Consider the following 23713-nt stretch of genomic DNA (forward strand, 5'->3'; position numbering starts at 1 on the left):
TTTATTCTGATAATCTGCAGTTTGTAAGCCTTTTTTGCTTTTGATTGACATATTCCTGTTATAATTTTAACATATTCAGTCTCTGTAGCTTGAAATACCTCCAGAGACTGTATCTGTTAGAATTCTAACAAGAATATGTTTGATCAGAAGAAGAGCTGCAGGATGGCACATTCCTTTAAAACAAAAATCCCTTGATAGAGAATCTGCAGTTCTGGAAAGAGAAGTGAACGTTACTTTTGAAACCTTCTTAGTGTTTCAAAAGTAGCTTTCACTTCTCTCTCCAGAACTGCAGGTTTTCTATCAAGGGATTGTTGTTTTAAAGGAATGTGCCATCCTGCAGCTTTTCTTCTGATCAAATAATATATTTCCTTGTTGACAATTCAGCATTTCCCTTTGATTTCTTGTATCTTCTGGTAAAGATCTGCTGTTTTCCATTTTCGTTATTTTCTCTTCTATTCCTTTGCAGTTATTACTGTAATAGTTCTGTTTGTCCTTACGTGACACTCACTGACAAGTTTTATTTTGGTTTCTGGTCACATTCCAATTACCTTTTATTTTTGATTCTCACTGACTGTTAACCATTTTAAGAGTTTCATCAATTATCCATTGAGGCTCTTCTTTCCTTTTGACTACAGGATTTTTTTTTCTTTTATACATCCTTCCCTAATATCTTCTCTGGTTTCAGTCCACAGTTCTGGTACATGAACAAATGAGTTCAATAATGCAAATCTGTTCTTTAAATGGATTTTTAATTTGTCAAGAATATTACTTAGTTTATATTCTGGCATTACAATTTCTCAGTGTTCTACTCAAGCTCCAAGCTTTGCCCTAATGTTTTATATTAGAAGTTTCTGGCCTGTACCACAATGTGCTCCAGGTCCTGTTTCTGCATAAAGAATAGAGTTTCTTCATGTTTGGCTTGAAATTATAGATTTTGTTGCTGCCCATCCAGTGATGTCCATTTGTACAATTGTCTCTTGGGCAGCTTACAGCATGTATTTGTAGTAAAAATTGTTGGCTTCACATAATTCTTCAAGTCAGTCTCCTGCATAATTTCTGACTCCTAGGCCAGTTCTTTGTTTCATTTCCTACTTTTGGATTCCGTGCTATGATTTTCAGCACATTCTATGCTGATGTGTGATCCATTTCTTCCTGGACACTTGCATGCAATCTTTTCATTTTTCTTCTTCAGCATCTGTAGTTAGAGCATAGCCCTGAACTATGGTTATGATGATAAGCTTTCCATGATGTCTGACTGATTTCACCTCAACAGATTTTGTATTATAGCCACCAATCCCTTTGTGCTGCCAGGGCCACACTGTTTCTTCTGTCATTTCCAGAATAAAACATTTTGTGATGATCTGACTAAAATGTCCTATTCCAGTCTGCTTTAATTCACTGACACAAAGTCAGTGCTCCATTTCCTGCTTTACACTTTCACGTTTAGCTTGATTCATGCTTTTCCCACTTCATATTTCATTATATGTGTTGTCAACAGCAAACATTTGCCTCTGTTCACATTAGCAACTATACATCTTTCTGGCTTTAACTCAATTAAAGTGGCAGCACCATTTGTACTCATCCTCCCCAGCAGCTGAGTGCCTTTTGACCTGGCAATCTCATTTTCCAGTACTGTTTTGGATTGTCTCATCACAGGGTTTCCGGGGTCTAAAATATTCAGTAATGTTTTCCCATTACCTTCTCCTGTGCAACTGTAACAAAATTTAGCTTGAGTCATTGCCCTTGCCTGTGACAGGCCCTCTCTCAGTGCCACCTTCCATTACCACTGCTCCCCAGCAACTGCCCTTCCAGGAATTTCTCCATCCTCCATTTCTTCGCCATTAGAACTATCAATTCTCTTTTGCTAATGTGGCTGTTAATTGGACCCCTACTCACACATGTAAAGAAATGGCAAATTTTCTATCACATTTATGTGGAAGTAGCTATCAGTCTACTGAAACCAACTCTGCAATCCAATCAGTGAAGACGAATATTCTGCATTCTGCATGACCTCTGGCTGAGAATGCATGGGACGGAGCCACCTGCTCCCTCACTATCTAGTGCCTCACAGTACTTTATAGATGACAGACATTTACCTAAGACTGAGATCCACCAAAAATCCACTATGGGTGTGTTTTCTCTTATCTCCTCTCTTTCCATCTAATCAATCCTGCTCTCTTCCTTCTCTTCATATTCTTTCAACCATACAAGCTTCAGTGTCTCTTTAATTAAGTCAACAGGATCAGAATCAAAGCTCATTTAACCATTGAATTATTGCCTTATCTATCTTTTCTCTAGCTAGGACCTTATAAGGCCAGACTCTGCCTTCCTTGTATACAATCTGGCTTTTGCTTAAAAGTCTGTAGAACATTTCATTTGTTCTCAAACTTCTTATGGCACAAGGGATATTCTGCTTTTGAAAATTAAACCTTCTGTTTGCATAATACCACCTTTAAGTGTTTATACACTTTTTCTGAACCACAACAGAACAACATTTATCAAGATTCACAACCAGTAAGCGCACGTGATAAGACTAAAGGGATAGATTATGGTTTCACTAAAACTATTTAAGGGTCTCTTACCTGAACTACTTGGTGAGCATTGGTATCATTAAGGACGAGTTCAGTAATTGCAGCACAGCAAGCTAGAATACATCATCACAAATATACATCTCAAAGTCTACTTGTGGAGAATAAAATAAAGTGTCTGCTATGTGTATGCATTGTTTACAAAAAATAATTACAGTCTGTTCACTTTGGAGGAGTTAAATGGAATAGTAAGCAGTGTCATTGGACCATTCAGACATTATATTTCAGAATTAAATTTAAAAACTTTAAAAGCAAAGACCATAACTACCAGATTGCAAAATGAGATGTCATATAGCTACATTAGGTGTGGAGTGTTGTTGGTTTTAGATCTCCAAATACACATTCCTTTTTCCTTCTTGATTTGTCTTTGATACATAAAATGGCCCTAAATAATCACACTATCCGAAAACATGATGGACAATCTGCTACATGCCCCTTAGTACTCGGCAGGCTGCAGCCTTAAGCAGAGCCAATAAAAAACTCTTTGTCAGTTATTGCAAATGTGAATGGCAACTATAATTTCAAACAGGGAAAAGGACAAAACATGTTTGCCTTTGAAATCAAACAAAGAAAGGGATTGCAAATTAGGGTAAGGTGCTCAAGACGAAAAGGAGTGCTGTAGAAGGCCTAGATGACACTTAGTTTGTTGTTGAGGAGCTATGTCCGCGATGCTTGCTTCCAGCTCAATTTTAGAGTCTGCCATTGGTATCATTATGACATGGCTAATACAGGAAATTATTAGTAGTAGTAGCATTAGTATTATTAGTATTAGTATTAAAGTGGTGGTGGTGGTGGTGGTGGTGGTGGTGGTGGTAGTAGTAGTAGTAGTGGCACAATTAGCCACTAAGCACCCACATCACAGAAGACAAACTAGTGTGTTGATTTCTCAACTGTCTGATATAATGCAGAGATGATGTCTGAGACTCAGTACAATAAACCACTCATTTTAACAAGTTTTCTGCATCAACTAAATACCCATTTTAGGCAAGCATTCTCTCTCTATTGGTCAACTCCCATTCTCACAACCTCTTTCCCCCCCTCAAAATAAACCCAGGACCAGAGTAGAACACACACACACACTCCTCTTTTGTTATACATCAGAAGTATAACCTACAAGTTGATTCACAACTGTTTAAAAATGTAGGTTTATTTTAAACTTATAGAGAGTCACAATAAATGAAGGTTTACTTATAATCTAGAGAATTGTTTCAGTAATTCAAGAGACTGCTGAATATTGCTTGGATTCAGAATATTACTCTGTATAAAAATCACCACCGGGCTATTTGTAATGAATGTACCTGCTTGAAGGGAAACCATGTTTTCTTTTATTTCATGAAGGCTTAAATCTTCTGACATTTGAAACTGTTGGATTCTCCCTGCTGCATTTGCACTAGATAAACTTGCAATGGAAGAATGATCTGAAAATAGATTTCTCTCCCTGGAAAGTGAAAAGCAGTGAAAATGTTGAATGTACTTGTTAATCATTTGGTAATTAAAAGCTATTTATTTTGAAATTATGAGCAAAAAATGTCTATACATCTTTGAGCACTAAACTTTTAAAAAAAACTTGTAAATTTGGAGCAGCAGCTAAAACACTGTATAAATGAATCAATGAAACTTCTAGATAGGTCCTTTCACACCACTAAACAGCAATGGGGAGAAAAAAATGTGAATAATTAATTCTTGCTCTCAGTTACTACATCAAAATGAAAGATACAGGTTGAAGCCCTGTTATATAGTGCTACATGGGCCACACAAAGCAATAGAAGCAGTACTGAAAATTGTAGCTGGAAGGGCATAATATCCATGAGGAACTTCCACATGCATGCCACATAAAAGTTGTGATGGGATTCATGCAATCAGATGTATGATCAAATTATGCAACGCTGGCTGGCTAAGTAAAAGGCTCAGCACGTTTTTATTGTCATAACTTTATATTATGCCATTGTGAACAGGATTTCAGCCACTGTGTCTGTAAGTCAGTTCAGTTTGTAAATTCACAATATAAAAACAGAATTAATTTAATGGACAAAATCCTTTGTACCACTTATGTTAAAAACCAACAATGTTGTGCCTATTTGTCCTCCAAGGGCCAGATATTTACTACAATAAGGAACATAATAAACATGTGCTTTGAAGGTCTCAAAAAACTAGTCTCTAAGTAACTATGGAGGATAAGGACAGCTCTAGTGAGAAGATTGGAGAAGATGGAGAAGCTCTATACAGTCAGAAAAACAAGACCTGGAGCTGATTGTGGCTCTGATCATCAGCTTCTTATAGCAACATTCAAGCTTAAACTGAAGAAAGTAGGAAACACCACAGGGTTAGTCAGGTATAATCTAAACCAAATCCCTTATGAATACACAGTGGAAGTGAAGAACAGATTTAAGGAACTAGATTTGGTGGACAGAGTGCTGGAAGAACTATGGATGGAGGCTCGTAACATTGTGCAGGATGCAGCAACAAAAACCATCCCAAAGAAAAGGAAAGGCAAGAAAGCAAAGTGGCTGTCCAACGAGGCCTTATAGATAGCAGAGAAGAGAAGGGAAACAAAATGCAAGGGAGATAGGGAAAGTTACAGAAAATTGAATGCAGACTTCCAAAGAACAAAAAGGAGGGACAAGAGGACCTTCTTAAATGAACAGTGCAAAGATATAGAGGAAAATAGTAGAAAGGGAAAAACCAGAGATATGTTCAGGAAAATCGGAGATATTAAAGGAACATTTTGTGCAAAGATGGACATGAGGAAGGACAAAAATGGGAGAGACCTCACAGAAGCAGAAGACATCAAGAAGAGGTGGCTAGAATACACAGAGGAATTATACCAGAAAGATTTGGACATCCCGGACAACCCAGATAGTGTGGTTGCTGACCTTGTGCCAGACAACCTGGACAGCGAAGTCAAGTGGGCCTTAGAAAGCATGTCTAACAACAAGGCCAGTGGAGGTGATGGCATTCCAGTTGAACTATTTAAAATCTTAAAACATGATGGTGTTAAGGTGCTACACTCAATATGCCAGCAAGTTTGGAAAACTCAGCAGTGGCCAGAGGATTGGAAAAGATCAGTCTACATCCCAATCCCAAAGAAGGGCAGTGCCAAAGAATGCTCCAACTACCGTACAATTGCACTCATTTCACACACTAGCAAGGTTATGCTCAAAATCCTCCAAGGTAGGCTTCAGCAGTATGTGGACCGAGAACTCCCAGAAGTACAAGCTGGATTTTGAAGGGGCAGAGGAACTAGAGACCAAATAGCTAATATGCGCTAGATTATGGAGAAAGCCAGAGAGTTCGAGAAAAACATCTACTTCTGCATCATTGATCACGCAAAAGCCTTTGACTGTGTGGACCACAACAATCCATGGCAAGTTCTTAAAGAAATTGGAGTGCCTGACCACCTTATCTACCTCCTGAGAAACCTATACATGGGACAGGAAGCAACAGTTAGAACTGGATATGGAACAACTGATTGGTTCAAAATTGGGAAAGGAATACGACACGGCTGTATATTGTCCCCCTGCTTATTTAATGCATATGCAAAATACATCATCCGAAAGGCAAGACTGGATCAATCCCAAACCAGAATTAAGATTGCCAGAAGAAATATAAACAACCTCAGATATGCAGATGATACCACTCTGATGGCAGAAAGTGAGGAGAAATTAAAGAACCTCTTAATGAGGGTTAAAGAGGAGAGCGCAAAAAATGGTCTGAAGCTCAACATAAAAAAAAAAAGATCATGGCCACTGGTCCCATCACCTCCTGGCAAACAGAAGGGGAAGATATGGAGGTAGGGACAGATTTTACTTTCTTTGGCTCCATGATCACTGCAGGTGGTGACAGCAGCCACGAAATTAAAAGACGCCTGCTTCTTGGGAGGAAAGCGATGAAAAACCTTGACAGCACCTTAAAAAGCAGAGACATCACCTTGCCAACAAAGGTCCGTATAGTCAAAACTATGGTTTTTCCAGTAGCAATGCAAGAGCTGGACCATAAAGAAGGCTGACCACCAAAGAATTGATGCTTTCGAATTGTGGTGCTGGAGGAGACTCTTGAGAGTCCCCTGGACTGCAAGGAGAACAAACCTATCCATTCTGAAGGAAATTAACCCTAAGTGCTCACTGGAAGGACAGATCCTGAAGCTGAGACTCCAATACTTTGGCCATCTCATGAGAAGAGAAGACTTCCTGGAAAATACCCTGATGCTGGGAAAGTGTGAAGGCAAGAGGAGAAGAGGATGACAGAGGACGAGATGGTTGGACAGTGTCAGCGAAGCAACCAACATGAATTTGATCAAACTCCGGGAGCCAGTGGAAGACAGGAGGGCTGGAGGGCTCTGGTCCATGGGGTCACGAAGAGTTGGACATGACTTAATGACTAAACAACAAAAATTAGAAGATTAGGCCATTCATCACAATGGGCTATTGACCCTGATTATGTCAATTGTACAAAGGTCATATAGAAATCACTGAAAACATTGCTCAAGATGTAGCATAGGTTAAACAAACACCACAGTCTAATAACACCCTACTCACAAATAAGACACTTTGAGTCTGTTATTTAGACACATAACATATATTGATTTAGCAAAACTTAATCCAAGGTAAGCAGGAATAGGACTGCTAATGGATTCATCTTGGATTAAACTCACTGTGCTGTTTCATGCCAAAGCTGTGCTCTAATGGGTAAAGCTTTCCCTTAATGGACACCAATTTTTATAAGTTTAGCACACCGTTTTTGAGAGTAAATCTTATTTTTAGAGACGAAACTGACTCAAGTTGGATTCGTGGAACTCAATCTATGCAATATCAGAAGGAGCTTCAGAGCGGCCTTATTTGTTATGAATGCAGAAACCTACCCTTGTAAAATATGAAGGAGCTGCTTGATACCACCCCAGATACGGATTTCCACACTGGTATCAGGATCTTCGCAAACCTGGACCAGAATCCAGACCACACTCCACAGCAGCTTTAGGTGGTCTGAATGGAGCAAACTAAGCAGGATGGGAATACCTTCATATATTCTGACTTGCTCTTTGACTTGGGATTCTGAACAGAGGAGGCGGAGCAACTCTGCTGACAACCTACAATGAAACCAACACATTATCATCGTCTAAGCAGCAAAAGCTCAGTTTGCCTAAAAAAGTCATCCAGATAATCTAACATCATTGCATTTATCCTTTAATGACACTGAGAGGCTGTTATACGAAATTTCTTAGTTTAGTTTAAATAACACTAATTAAATGCTTCTTCAATCATTTCAAATTGCTACAAACATATCACATTGTTCCCTAACAGTAATCTTAAAATAAACTAAGTAAAATCATGCCTACTTTGTATGATGATGAATTGTGCCAATTTCACCAATCCTCAAGCTTGGAACAAAAATGCTGAGACTAATATGTTATGGTTTGTTGGGGCGGGATGGAGTTGAATGATGAAGGAATTCAACTTCATATTTATTTTTAAATAAATCAATGAGGATTGACAAATCAATTTAGGCCATAAATGTTCTATCACAATTGAGAAGATGTGGACTATTTGCCTAAAATACTAGACTGGAAATCTACCTCAGAACTTCCACTTCAAAAAGAGAAAATGAATGGCTGAGAAGAGAGAGGAGTTGCATGAACATTGGCTAAGTGGCCAGAAAACTTCAGCACAAAGTATCACCAAAAAAGATGTCCTACCTTTTAGAAAGCAAGTCATATTCATGCAGTACCATCAACAAATTCTCTACAACATGGAGTTCACTTATTTTCTCTCGGCATTTGGGACTAAAATGGAAAATTCTTAAATATTATTTTGGCAAATAACATGGGAACAAGGCATCATCAGAGGCTCCTCAGAGTCTATGTTTCTTGAAAAAAGCAGAAGTAGTGTAAAATTTATTCCTTGCTGTTATTAAAAATATGTGTAAATCCAAATTATAAACAAACATAAATAAGTAAAAGCTGCCTAGTATCAGCCACTAATCTCTAGCCAAAGAAATAGCCTTAATATTGTTTGCTAAAATGACAAACCTGATATCCGGCGAACTGCCCAGATAAGTGAGTTGTGTACTTCTGGGGCAGGTGCTTGAGACATGATCCTATCATTCAAACACAGTGAACAGGTCATATGGAAATAGGTGGACTCTCGGGCCACAAAGGAAGAGTACAGACAAAGAGCAAAGAATAACAGGGATGGTGCTAGGAAGACAAAAGTGAAGAATGAACTGAGGTTATCAAGAGATGCTAAAAGCAACCAAAAAAGGCATTCTTTAGGTATGCCTGTACCAAAGGACAGAGAAAAGATATAAGGGCTCAGCCAATCATGGAGACAGAAATATGTTAACAGACAACAACAAAAAAGGCAGAAGTGCTCAATTCCTACTTTAACTTGATCTTTTCCCAAAAGGCAACCTATGACCCTTCAGGCAAATGTGAAATACAAGCTGAAGGGACAGGATTGCAGCTTGACATTGATAAACAAGGAATACATTATTGTTTTGAATGAGTTTAAACTTCCAGGATTGGATGAACTACATTGAAGGAACTGGCTGAAGAACTGTCAGAAGTACTGTCTATTATTTTCTTGAAATTATAAAGGATGGGTTAAATGCCAGCTGATTGGAAGAGGGCTAATATTGCCTCTATCTTCAAAAAGGGCAAAAAGGGGAAACCTGGGAACTACAGACCACTTAGCCTGACACCAATCCCAGGGAAAATTCTGGAGCAGATTATAAAGTGGTCACTTTGTACCTTGAAAACAATACAGTAATAACTAGAAGCCAACATGGATTTGTCAAGAAGAAATCCTGTCAGACTAATCTTATCTCATTTTTTGATCAGGTAGTCTCCTTGGTAGATGGTGGGAATACTATAGACATATGGTAGTATGCCTCGACTTCAGCAAAACTTTTACAAAGTGCCTCATGATATTCTGATTAGCAAACTAACTAGATGTGGCTTGGATAGAACACCTATTAGGTGGATATACAGTTATGGTGCCTTCTCATAATAGGAGGAGGTAACAAATGCAGTACCACAAGGTACAGTCCTGGGTGTGGTGCTCTTCAACATATTTATTAATGACTAAAATGAAGGGGTGCAAGCAATGCTTATCAAATTTGTGGATGACACAAAATTGGGGAATAATAGCTAATATCCTGGAAAACAGAAACAAAATTCAAAAAGATCTTGATAGGCTCAAGCACTGGGCTAAAAATAAAAGAATGAAATTTAACAGGGATAAATACAAAGTTCTACGCCCAGGAAAAAACCCAAATGCACATTTACAAGATGGTGCTGATGCTGGTTCTTGACTCAGTAATACTACAAGCAAGAAGATTCTTGGAATTGTTGTAGATCACTAGCTAAATACAAGCTAACTGTGAGATATGGCTGCAAAAAAGACCAATGCAATTTTAGACAGCATTAGTATAGTCTCCAAATCCTGTGAGGTACTAGTAGCTTGGGAAAGCGGTGGGTGCTCCAGTGCTGGAGGCATTAGGAAGCCATCTGTCAGATATACCTTGATTCGGATTTCTGCCCTGCGTAGGAGGTTGGACTTGATGCCTTGAAGACCGCTTCCATTATTTTATGATTCTGTCATAAAGACACATAAGCAGCTCCCTGTGTCAGACTGCTAATCTAGTTCCTTTCTGAAGCAGTTCTACAAACATAGCTATTTGATTGTGAATATGCACCAGGCATAAAAAGCAGCAAAAGAATAGACTTAGGCTTGAGTTAGACATCTGATGGTAGAGCCAGAATTTGGGATTGTAACTCCCAACTGTGTCTCCAGAGCCTGTGTAATCTTAGGCAAGCTGCATAGCTCAGAATACCCCCAGAGGAAGAGAACTATAGGCCAGTTGAATCTTTTACTCTGTACCTAGAAGGAGTGCCATAAGTGAGAATTAACTTGACACTACAAAAATAAAATAAATAATTGTTTTATAATGTTACCTCTAGATTCTGAGGGAAGTAGCGTTGTAATTATTTTATTCTAGAGGCACAGCCACACTGTTTCACCAAAAGACAACTCAACAAAACAAAACAAAGCAATAGGAAATATTGTGGTACTCAGATAGAAATAAAGAAAGTTAGATGATATGCAGGACAACTTATAAACTGTGGGCACCAAAAGGTCATGGTTTAGATTGAGATTCAATTTGCTGCAGTTAGATGCCATGGAAATTAATGGGATAAACAACAGCCATTAACTACTTCACACAAGGATTTCACTGGGTCTTTACTGTAATCAGCCTGAGACTGAATCCTGTTGTATGTAATACAAAACTCAAACTGTGGAATTTCGACACAGACCTATAATTTATACAAGATGACCATTTACAACAGGGACTGTATGTTGTTACACAATGTTACTATGCTTACTATGTTAATTTAATAGGATTTTAACAGCCCTTTGTTCCTATTAAGTCCTAGACTGATAAAAATCTAATTGATATAATCCTCTCCTGTTGATAAATTCTAGTTCAGCAGGCATTGACACCAGAATCTCCTTTTGAAATGACAACAAATTGGATGCAAGATAAGGAAGAAAGAGAAGCAGCATTGGATGTATTCAGCATATCCAGTGACTCTTTCTTTGTATCCCATTTGCTTCAATTTTAATTTCAAACATACACAAAAATTATATAAATAAATTCAGGTTTGAAGCAAAGCAAGTGATCATTACTACAAGATGTACGATTCTGTCAACAAGCAGTCTGTTGTGTTCATCGGCCTGGGACTGAAAGATGAGTCATTTATTGCATGTTCTTCCATTCAAAACTGAATATATGAACTGTCCCTTTGGAAAGTATTGTTTCTGTGACATAAGAGCTGTTTGACAGTGCAGTCATCAATAAACAAAGTTTACATTGCTATAACTTGTCAGAGTTACTTCAGCAAGAAAATGGATTCTATTTTCCCCATATAATCACTGAAAACACATCTTTCAGGGACAGCAATGCAATAATAATGGATAGAGGACGAACAGCAGTTGACTGAATGGAAAGTAAAAATGCAAGCATATTATATATTCTGTTTCTAGGACAAAGGAAATAAAACTTGATTAGAACTATTTTTTCACATCACCACTATCAAGCACACATTTATTTATTGAGCTTCTAGACCACTCAACTAAGTGAAACACTACTTGCGGCAATTTACATGTTTCATTTACATGTCTTTTCTGTAACTTAGAAAAAAATAAGAAACAAATTGGAAGTCATTAGATTAAAACTTACCTTTCAGCTAAGCTAATGAGAGCAAGCAAAGCACCTATCAGTACATTATTTTCTTTAGCTCCAAGTAAATTGGCCAATGTCTGCAAAAATAATATTACAAAATTAAAGAAAATATTGATTTAACAATTATAACAAACGTCCATCTATTTTTAGAATGCTTAAATATCTTTAAATTATTTCACTTGTTTATTTATATCAAAAGTGGAACTGTCTTCTAAATGGTCTGGTAGCCACCTTCGTTCAGGCTAAATGTGTGTGCGTGCATGCGCGCGCGCACACACACACACACACAAAATTAAACGTTAATCAAGATTAAAAACAATTTTAAAACATACACGTTTTTTAAAACATCTACATTTCATTATAATGTGTTCCGTAGACCCCAGTTATTGCTTAAAAGTCTTCTTGGAAAAACCAGGGTTTTGCCCAACAATAGAAGGATAAGAAGGAAGAGGCCAACCTGGCTTCTTGGGGCAATGCATTCCAAAGTCTGGGAGCAGCTACTGAGAAAGAAGTCCCTCTCAGACCTTGAGATTGTTGGGCAAAAGAACCATGAAGCAGCTCATCTCGGCAGTTCCTTCCCACCTGCTTTCTCTAGCAGCCGAGCAAGGATTAGGTAGGCAGGAATTGTACAACCTATCACAAGGCTCTTCTTTATAGCCTACAACATTCTTACACACAAATCAGGCCTGAAGCAGCATCAGAAGAAGCCACAACATTGCTTCCTATGCCTCTGCTGCATCAATGTGACTTGAAACCTAATTTCAGAGCCTCCAAAATTCTCCATCCAAAACACAGTGATTACAGTGATTCCATATCAAGGTAGCTCTTCTCTCTGGAATTACCATCCTTTGTACTGAGGTTCTAGTAACATTGCCAAATCTTCATAGGTCAGCATTTTCTATGTTATCATTTCATGTTTTCTTCAGAGTTGGTTTGTGGTGCTTATTTTTATTTTATGTGGAGCAGCAACTCCTTAATAGCCCACTGGAAAAAAAATAGTTTGACTACCTTTAAAAAGAGCATAGAGAAGCTACTTTGTTGAGTCATAGTTCAAAAAAGTAGTCTATCAAATTTCTGAACTCACTAAAATGGAAAAATCATCAACCTAATAATTAATCATCATTTTTAAATGCAACCATAATCTCAGTATATAACTATTTGAAAGCTCAATTGTTTAGGTATCTGGCTGTGGAGCCAGTGATTGGGAGTTTGATTCCCCACTGTGCCTCCTTGACAGGAGCTGACTTGATGATCTATAGGATTCCTTCTAGCTCTGCCATTCGAAAATGATGATGATGTGATGATGATTTTTAGATGGAAGGTAATTTTGATTTTTTTTTAATCTTAAAAATCATTTCAGAAAGCATCCATGAAAAAGCTAATTAATAACAATGATAGCTCATTTACCTTATGTGCTCCACAGGCAATAACCCATTCTCTTTGATCTTTAACAGCTGATAGCTTTTGAAAAATATCTGTTAAGCAGAAAAAAAACTGAATGAATCACATCTCAGTGAGAATTCTTACAAGACCAGAATATAATTCCACAATAGCAACTTCTGTTCAATAGCTTCTGTGATGTAAAAGACAATCTTCAAAAAATAATTGAAGAGGTGTTTGCCTTGAGATTCAAAATTATAAATATATCAAAACAAGAGTTCTAATCTAATTTATCCACTATCACTTCTTGTGTGACAACAATTGTGTAGTGTTATAATTATAGAATATTCTGATGAACATTTCAAGTGTCTTTCACATATAGTTAACATCACAGATGTAATAGATCCAGTATGTTCATTCATCAACATTGACCAATAATCATATGTGTCAGATAATCAGAATGTGCATCCATCAAAACTTACATGTCATGTTGATCAATATGTCTATGTTATGCCGTTCTTCTCCATATCCAAGATAGTCATTTGCTACTGTTTCCATGTACTACATGGTGGTAAAACATTGAAAAAATTTTATTACATGAGAAAGTTACACAGATCTGAATGTAATAAAAGGTACATATGTATCAACAGTAGATGGCACACTAGCTTCACAATTTAAAGTAGATGATTTTGCAAACAACAGAAATACAATAATTTATTTTTTAAAAAAACAAAAAAGCTATTTAAAGAACACGTAACAGTGGCTGCCAAAGGACTTGTTCCTACAATATCCAGAAGACTACTAGGGAAGACCCACAAGCCAGTGACAAAGGACTATTTTTATGTTTTGCATGGAAAGTCCCAAACCCTGCCCTTTGTTGGGATTGGAAAAGACCCTGCCTAAAACCTTGGAGAGCTGCTGCTAGTTGGTGCAAATATTGCAAAGCCAGACAAAATGAAACTCTTATGCAGTATAAAGTAACTTGCCCTCCATGACCATCAAGGGAATAGATGGCAGGCTTTTCTGCCTGCACCATTGTTGTCTGAAAAACCCAGACACTCTGCTGTGAGCAATAAAGAAAAAACATTTAGAAACAATTGCATCTTAAGTCTTCAAAAGCTAATGACATGACAGGAATAGTTGTAACAGCATTTACGTCATTTAAAGGGTGTAGTATTAATACCTATTGAGCTATGAAGACCAGCTTCCTCTTATCTTGTGTATATTAACTTATTATTATATCTACATATGAAAATTGTAGGTAGCTGTATTTTTTACTAGAAGAAGCCTACATAAAATAGTAGAGTAATACCACTAGTGGATGCATGGGTAACCTTGGTCCTTCAGATACTGTTGAACTACAACTCCATGATAATTACTTAGTCATGATGGCTGATAGGATTTTGAATTCCACAACAACTGCAGGGCTACAAGTGATTGATGATTAAAACCCCTGTTTTAACTTGACCAGTTAAAATGGCTAAAAGCTGTGAACAAACTTTCAAATTCAGGAGAAATCTGTTTCAGGGTTAGATATGGAGATAAGCCACCCTGAGTCCTTTGATAGGAGAAAAGAAATGAAAAATATGGATGGATGGATGGATGGATGGATGGATGGATGGATGGATGGAATACATATTCTAACTCACTTAACTATTAATTGACAAATGAAATAATGGAGAAAAAGATCTTGCTGTTTGACATTGAGAAATTCTTCCCTGTGCTCATCAACATCTTTTTTAACCTCCCTTACCTGTTAATTTCCAGCCTAAAAATGTATTCTGACAAATGTTAAGCTTACATTAATTTATGAAATTTAGTTGGATCTACTCAACATAGCAGTCCAGTTACCTTTCTTAATTGGTTTTGTTGTGGACATGAAGAATGTATTTTAAAAATACGGCATGTTGTATATGTAGAAAAGAGTGAAATTTATTCAATTACACATAAAAGTGTCACTGAATAAAGCAATACTGTGCTAAAAACTGTTGAGCAGTGTACTTAAAAAGTGTATTTTATTTCTTGTTTAGCTAGCACACATCCAACTGCAGAGTACAAACCAGATGGTTTTGCCCAGCAGATTAGAATTCTGATCCATCACTAAGACCTACACTCTTTTGAAGAAAGCAAGCCATTTAGGATCTTAATCAAATTACAGAGGACTGTCACTGTTGCAATTCAGCTAAACTGCAACATGCATTGTTTTATAATCCCTTGGAAACAGAGTGTCACATGTATTCACACAATTCCATTTAACTTTTTTTTTTTAAAGCCACAAATCTGATTTATGGAAACCTCAGTTCTTGCCTTTGCAGACCTTACATTCAAGTGCAACAAAATATACTGAGCAAGACAGAGGATGTTACCTGTGCTAAAATATCAGTCCCACCCAGACTGTGGAGAACTTCCTGTATGAAAGAAAATAAACACACCAAGCATGTTGAATATCAAAGGACTACCTTTACATCCTCATACACAATCTAGTTCATCTATATTAAGTTAGTTAACAGTGCAATCTTAATTTATTTTATTTATTTATTAGACTTCTACCCCACCCATCTAGACCAAAGGTCTATTCTGGGCGGCATTACAAATTTTTAAAAACAGTGAAATCAATAAACGTATACTATGAGTCCAAGGTGGCAGAGCTTACAATGTGGACATGAGAGAGAGCTGGACCAGGTCAACACTCAAAATAAATAAATAAATACCCAAAAGCCACCACTGGATTTTGTGGAAGACATTGCTACTGTGTGAGTTGTGGAGATTCCATGTCCTGTGTGCATGTGCAGTTCCTTTCCTCTGGGATTGCCTCATCTTCCTGCTAAGGAGAGTTACTGTGTACACGGAGGTATTCCCTGGTGTGGTGAATGTCTCTCTCTTTCTGCCTTCTGAACATGCATTTTCCCTCTTTTACTCTCCAAATGCAGATTGATTTGTGAACGTGGTTGTTTTGTCTTTGGGAAGTGTTGGATGTCTGTTGGATGCTACCTTAGGTTGTTTGTTTATGTGAGGTTATTCTAGGTGGGAGAGTGTGACACACAGTTGCCTCTGTGTGTGTGTCAGAATGCAAACTTCTCATAGTGATTGAGGGGTGTGCTGTGGCATGTGAGAGCAGTACTACGTCATGGGAGAGATGCCATGCCCCCTGTGTTTCCACTTGGGATTTATTTACACAGGAGTTTACATGGATGGTTCCTGTGCAGTCAGTTTTATTTCTGCAGGTATGGCTGGAGAGTTGTGCAATATCCAACAAGATCTTGGGTGGTGGTTGATGTGTCAAAAATGATTCTGAGAAGGGGCAAGGCATGTTTTTCCCCAGGTATGTTTAGATGCAATTGATTTGCACAGTACTGAAATGCATACAATCTACATTTGGGGGCTCATTCAAGCTGTGCTTGGATGGAGATTGGATGGAGCTTGTCCCAGCTCCTGCCAACCTAGCAGTTTGAAAGCATGCAAATGCAAGTAGATAAATAGGGACCACCTCAGTGGGAAGGTAACAGCGTTCTGTGTCTAAGTCGCACTGGCCATGTGACTACGGAAGATTGTCTTCGAACAAAAACGCTGGCTCTATGGCTTGGAAACGGGGATGAGCACTGCCCCTAGAGTCAAACACGACTGGACAAAAATTGTCAAGGGGAACCTTTACCTTTACCTTTATACTTTGTAGAAAGTATGCTTAAGACTGTGCAGCATCAATAAACCATCTAAGCCTTGTTACACTATCAAGCCAACACCAAAGATGTGGGTTTATAATGAATTTGGGAAATCATGTATACAAAGTTGTCAGCTACACATCATCAGAACACATCTATAAAACTGCAGCAGTTTAATATCTAATTAAAGGTTCTGGTATCAAAGCACTATTCTCCTGTTGTATCTTTTGAGAGGAAAAACAAATACAAACCAACCTGATAATATGGATCCCTCATTAATAATCTTATACAAATTAAAACTCTCAGGAAATGTATAGGTGAAGCTCGGTTAGCCCATTCCCTGCAAACAGATATAAATAATGTTTCATTAGCTATCTGCTGAGTGATTCAAGTGGAGCTGCTCCAGCTATGAAACAGTAGCTTGACATTATTTTTTTTAACTCAATATTCTGGTAATTGACAGGCAAGATTACATGTAATAAAATCACAATTGGCCATTTACAATACATCCCAATGATTTTAGTACAAAACTGGCACACATAACTTTCCTTGGCATACACTTAACTTTAAAAATAAACTTGACTTTAACATGTAATGTAACCTTCATGAACCTGAAACATTCCAATTAAGGTGAACTATAATTCCCATAACACTGGGAAAAGTAGTCCAACACAAGTGGGAGCTGCACCAGCATAAAGTAGATTGGTGTAACAGATTTAAGTACTTTCTTAGCTTTGGTTATACCATTATACTGTGAGATTTCATACCAATATAAGTTGAAAATAAAAACAGACTGTCAAATGTATGAATATTCAGTTGTACTTCTCTGTTCATGTATTTTTACACTCCCCAAATTGTGAAAAACTACTTTGTTTTTGACTACAATCTCCATACAAGTCTGTGGAAACATATCTGCTCAAACACAACATATGCAATTTGTTTATATTTTCACCCTATTTCATTCCCTCCCAGAAGCCAATATAGTTGACAAGTGTGACAGTTCAGATCTGTACTGGGAATCAAGCCAGCGGCTAAAAATAATATGATAAAAATAAAGGCTGTGCTGTTGCAATGGATACAAGTAGACTCCCAAGGACTGAGTTATATAGAGTAATTCATTAAGACCACATTTTTTAAAAAGTGAAATCAAATCCAATGGCTCTTTTCCAGGTTCCCACCACTTACTAAAAAAGAAGAAGAAGAAAAACAATCCAGGGTGAATTGATTTCAGTCACACAGAACTGCCATTTAACAAGTGATTAATATTGTGTACAATTATTGTTAACTTTAAGCTATAATATGATGTGAACAATGTTTTGAGGGAGTTGGGTAAACTATCCATATATGGTATCCACATCCCAAAACTGAGAGTGGACTGGATCCAAGCTTATTCATACTTAAGAATCATGGGTAATTTGAGCCTCATTGATTTCATGGAATCGATTCCCAATATGCTTATTTAAAAACTCTGTTATCTTGTATATTTGGACACTGACATCCAAGAATTGTTTAAATAAATAATGGGATTTTCTGAAAGCATTAGGCACAATTAGCCTAAATATTTGATAGATATAGAGAGTAGCTTGTTGTTTAGAGTTACATGAAGTGAATGCTACACACATTGTAATACACAGTTACAATTTAACCTTATTGGACAGTGAAAAAAAGCAATTTTGGGCTAGAATAATGCTGCATAATTAGCAATCCATGATGAGAAGGAGGATAGTATCTGCTAGAGTGAGAAACAGGATCTGAGTACCAGTGATGAGTCTACAGTTCTTCCTCACTAGAGACCTTGGAACTGTGACAGACAGCTTGGTGAAAAGCAATTCAGCACAGAATTTGTATTTTCTGCTTGTTGCCACTACTAGAGATTGCAAGAAAATGGAAGAAAACAAAGCTGTCAGTATTTCCAAAAAGGCATGACCATACTGTGCACCTCACCAACCCATTTCAAGACTGGTACTGGAGAGAGGGGAAAATAGCGGAAACAGATGAAAGGTGAACATACCTGGAGTTTAAGCTTTGAAAAAAAAAACCCACCATAATAGAAATTTAGAAAGTTATGGATGATGTGAAAAAAACAAGTTGAGTGAACTTATACTCTTGATGATGATCCTGTACCACATGATCATCCAAAGAAATTGGCAATACTTTCAATATAGGCCAAAAAACGGACTTTTCATTCAATGCACAGCTCATGTGTACATTCCCTAGGGCTAGGAGATTATTTTTTTCCAAAATGGCCAACAGCTTGCTCACTGAGAGATTCTGGGAGCTGAAGTCCAAAAATAACTTTCACAAGATATAATGATGCTCTGGATCAAAGGGTTTGAAAGGAAAATATGAAAAATGTCGAGTAGATCTATAGTCATAGCCATGATAGCTAAATGTCCTGTATATCCCACAATGCCAGTGGGTGGTGGGCTGCAGAGATAAAAGATTCCTTTCATGTCACAAGGGTTTTCCAGAGGTATTTGGGTAGCCACTGCACAAAACAGGACAGTGAAATAGAGACATCTCTGGCCTAATTCTGCAGGACTCTCACATTATGTTTAGCATTGAGCCCATAATATGATATATATTCCATGACCTACTGTGCCATGTTATAATAGCTGACCTTAAAAAACAGTCCCGCCCCCACTGGATTGTTTCTTTACATAGAAAAATATCCTTTAATTCAGTGGCTAGGATCCAAAGAGTTTGGCTTTTGTTGTTCAAACAACTTTCCATTCTCCACCCCTCTGCAAAATGTCACATCACAAAGTGACCTTGAAAAAGACCAGTGCTATAGGGCCCCATAGAGGGGAGGTACTGCCTCAGAATATCAATCTCAAAGTTCTCCTTGAGTTCAAATAACTATTCTCAAATATAATTGTATCCTGCTGTTGTATATTATTGAAGCCCACTATTCCATTTTAAAAAATTATAAATTGCTTCAATACATTTATATTAGATTCAGATTTAATTTGAAAGCATATGTATGTAGCCTGCCAACAGGCAATCAAAGTCAGTCAAAAATATCAGGTATCTCAGACTGCCTAAAGGCCATTCATGCACTAGGGACATACGTCCTAGAGCTCCCTACAAGGAGGGGAAAGCAATATGCCATGCAGTGTCTGAGAGGGGGGAAAACCTCTTTATGTCTCAGATTTCAAGGGCATTTCTTTAAAGCAGAATGGCATTTCTCATACATAGTTTCAGTTGAATAAAAATTCTCTGCATTTCCAGAGTAGATATTCACAGACTCATCCCTGGGGACCTCTGAAGTTTAAAACAGGGTTTTCATGTTCCCCAGATACCTTTTGGACCAAACATACAAAGAATGCTATCTTTAGTATTCATTTTTGTTTTGAAGTAGATGGCAAGGAGTTCCATAAACAAGCAAAAGAGATATCCCAGGTGATCCAGAGGAATTTTAAAAGCCTGATGAACAGGCACTTCTAGCATGATTAACTGAGGACTATATATGGAGCTCATATAGTCATCACCATTACATAGACTGAAAAGATAGGGTTTGGGGAGAATGGATGGGGTTCTACTTGTGCACAAGGACTAGTGGACATCTCCTTGCACAAGGTCAGTAAAAATCTGTCCCTTCCTGAAAGGGGTTACTGCATGAGCAGAATGAATAAAGAAAGCATAGTCCTGCCATAGGTTACAACATCTATAACTGTCAAATGTTATATAGTCATACCAGATTGAAGTGGAATGCGTATCTCCTCCAATTAATTTACCATCTCCTTCACTGTCATTCTTTTCGCTCAAACACTCCTTGAGAATTTGATGAAAGTTATGGACTCTGATGCATATAAACATGCATGTGTGAATCCCATGAAGACCATACATAGACCCTATAGAGGTCTGTGGACCACAAGTTAAGAATCTCTGTTCCACATACTTATGGAGATTAATTACAGAATATCATTTTGTGGCCATAACGGCCAAGTTAATGCCATACAAGAAAACATACAGAGTTCAAAAGTACTGTAAGCATTAAGGTCTACTATCAGATGGGTAATATAATCTTTTACATAACTCATGTTTCGTACCTGCAAATGAGTCGATTCTTAACTAAGGCTATGAAGATCTCTTGAAACAACTTGTGCTGTGGATACTGGCTAAAATTTCTCTCATTCTTGTAATTCATACTAAAGTTAAAAAACAAAAAAAAAACAAATGAATTATCACACAAACACAATAGCTGTTAATGATGGAACATTACAGTTGGTTGGTTGTTCAAAAAACAAACATAATAAAAGTTCTCCTCACGTGATCTAATACTCATAAAAGTATCATGCTTGTGGAGTTTACTTGATTGTTTCCAATCAATACTGGCAAATGCTTAGAGGAATTAGGCTGATATCAGGAAAAATTGCATTGATATCTCTATTCAGCCATGGACTCATTTGTGAAGCACCTCAGGAAATATCAATGGAAGTAAATCTTTCTTCACTGTATGTTGCAAACAACACAGTTGTATTCATTTGTTTGGAGAATTGCAGGAACATAGTGAAATCACCCATCAATAAAAAGACATGTAATAGTGTCCAAGCCCCCATAACTGGAACTCCATTAGTTTCAAGATGGCCTATGGCCAAGCACAAGATCATAAAGGCTTTCCTAAGATTCTGATAATTTCTTCCAATTTCAGCTCATTCATTCATTCATTCATTCATTCATTCATTCATTCATTTTATTTTATTTTATTTTATTTTATTTATAGCCCGCCTATCTGGTCAATTTGACCACTCTTTAGTGATACAAATCAAATCAAAGTGATATGGGGCCTGTCATTTCCTTGGCTAGATACATGGCAGGAGAACTGTCTTCAATCACTCTCCCTTCCACAGCTGTTATCATCTACTCTGGATGTGGATGAGCACAGTTTAGTCAAGTTCATACTGAGGAGATGAGAAGGTGATGAGACAAAATGAATCAAACCGGATAAAGTCAAACTGCAGCATCCTACTTTTGTGTCACCGGAAAGAATTAGATCCCTGGACATACTTCACCACCACCCCCAGAAGAAAATTTTGGAACTCCATCTTGACAACCAAAGCCACAAATTCTAAACTGTTTTCTGTATATAAAGAAGACAGTGTCTGAAGAAAAGTGGTTTGTAGTAAATAAAACCTTACAATGAAACAATCCTTTCAGTTGTAAAAGTGTCACAAGTCTACCTGAGTCTAAAAAATAATTTATTAGATTTAACACATTAACATTAGAGTTGTTACTTTCACATTATACAAAAGGAATACATTTAATCCTTTAAAAATAATGTTTTGAAAGAAGGAGTTACTTTTAAATATTTATCCTTCAGTTGCATAAATTGGTTGCTGTTAATGTAAAAGTAACTATTTCAATGTTAGCATGTTATTTCCCTGCACTGCACCATGGTAGGTTTTTTGGGGGTGGGGATGGGATTGGCTTTGGTTTTGATCTTCTTCCATAATAGGTTTATAAAACTGAATTTGTCTTCAAAACATTGTGGCAGGATATCTATTGTTAGGCTTACACATTCTTTACTGTCTTTTAAAGTTCTAGGACATACTGGATAATGAAGGGGGGGAATAGCATGTGACAAGGATTCTGTTGGATTTGTGTGTACAATATTCACAAAAGCTATAGACATTGTATTCGTGAAGGCTTTTCACTATAGACATTAGTTATCTTAAACTCACTATACCTGAAGTGTTCAAGTTCAACAGCCTCAGTTGATTCTTGCCATTGATCTCTACATGTCTCCCCACAACCGCTGCAAGAGTAGTGCTCAGACTTAGTCATACTATTGTTAGCACAGTCAAAATTAAGGGCTGGCAGCTGCAAATGCAAGGGAGATTTCATATTAGGCAAATGGCATAAAGCAGTCAAGAGGGCCTAAGAAAATCTATTGCTAGTTACTGGGACACCCAATAACTTGAAACTAAAATCAACACTCAGCTAATGAAGAACAAAAAGAGCCATTATTCACAGCAATTGTAAAGTCACCCAGGCATCCTTTGGGCTTCACTGGACAATACATGGATTCCCTAATGATTGTTTATTCTAATATGAGCTTTCCTCACTCCTCATTTTTCAAATAAGCTTGCTTTTGTTATAATAGGTCCTGCCTGGGAGTTAACACAGCTTTGTTGTAAGAGGAGAAAATACACATTTCCCTCGATGTATGATTTGGCCCACTGTTGCCTCCTCTTTTTCAGCTATATACAGAACTCAAGGAGATTTGGCTCTTGTACTGAGGGAGTAGTGAGAAAAACAGCTTACGGAAGACACAGTGGACATCCTCGGACTAATAACTGGCAAGAGATTTAAGTAACAAAAGTAACTTGGTATTGTTCACCTCCCTGTGAGATATGAGATGTAAACTTGAATTTTTCATTCCCAGGAAATCTCCAGAACAAAAAACCAGATAAGAATCTGAGATGTTTTCAAATAGTCTTCTTCATATAGAGAGGACCACTTCAGTGGAAGTTAGAGATGTTACAAATATCATATATTTGTGGAAATTTGAAGCAAAACAATAGCAGCAGTAGCAAAAGCAACAATAACAACAAAATCTGCCTCCCAGGAAAACTGAGTGAAATCTATGAAAGCTAAACCTATTTGATCATTCTAATAACATAAAATACATAACTTATCATTAAAAATATTGTTTGTCATATTTTATAGCTGTTTTGGGGCAGTACTATGCATGTTCATTTCCAAGCAAGAAGACTCATGCTTCTTAGTAGGGCTTACTCCCAAGTAAGCATGTGTATAGGATTGCAGCCTATAGAGTATACCCAAAGTATGACTTAGTCTTAGGCAAGTGTGTGTAGATCTAGAGCTTTAGTTTCCTACAAGTAA

The 23713-nt window shown here is 37.4% G+C and overlaps 1 protein-coding gene across 25 annotated transcripts in view; it reads right to left on the bottom strand.

The window, feature by feature from the left end:
- The window catches only part of NEK10 (NIMA related kinase 10), a 123338-nt gene that overhangs the window by 93865 nt on the left and 5760 nt on the right, over positions 1-23713 (bottom strand). For 19 of the 25 annotated variants that reach the window (XR_013537259.1, XR_013537258.1, XR_013537257.1 and 16 more), the window contains 11 exons: positions 22554-22687; positions 20917-21015; positions 17120-17204; positions 15572-15613; positions 13688-13766; positions 13233-13300; positions 11823-11902; positions 8278-8364; positions 7447-7671; positions 3887-4026; positions 2583-2644 (listed from right to left, as the gene is read on the bottom strand). Coding sequence is in view for 20 of the 25 variants with exons in the window: in XM_078377311.1 (XP_078233437.1) it covers positions 2583-2644; positions 3887-4026; positions 7447-7671; positions 8278-8364; positions 11823-11902; positions 13233-13300; positions 13688-13766; positions 15572-15613; positions 17120-17204; positions 20917-21015; positions 22554-22687 (1101 nt within the window). In the remaining 5 variants the exon portion in view is untranslated. The remainder of the gene's footprint in view (positions 1-2582; positions 2645-3886; positions 4027-7446; positions 7672-8277; positions 8365-11822; positions 11903-13232; positions 13301-13687; positions 13767-15571; positions 15614-17119; positions 17205-20916; positions 21016-22553; positions 22688-23713) is intronic. The other 6 variants (XM_078377308.1, XM_078377317.1, XM_078377304.1 and 3 more) reach the window with 1 other exon arrangement.

The sequence above is a fragment of the Pogona vitticeps genome, chromosome 6 (genome assembly GCF_051106095.1).
Source record: "Pogona vitticeps strain Pit_001003342236 chromosome 6, PviZW2.1, whole genome shotgun sequence".
Classification (NCBI taxonomy): Eukaryota; Metazoa; Chordata; class Lepidosauria; order Squamata; family Agamidae; genus Pogona; species Pogona vitticeps.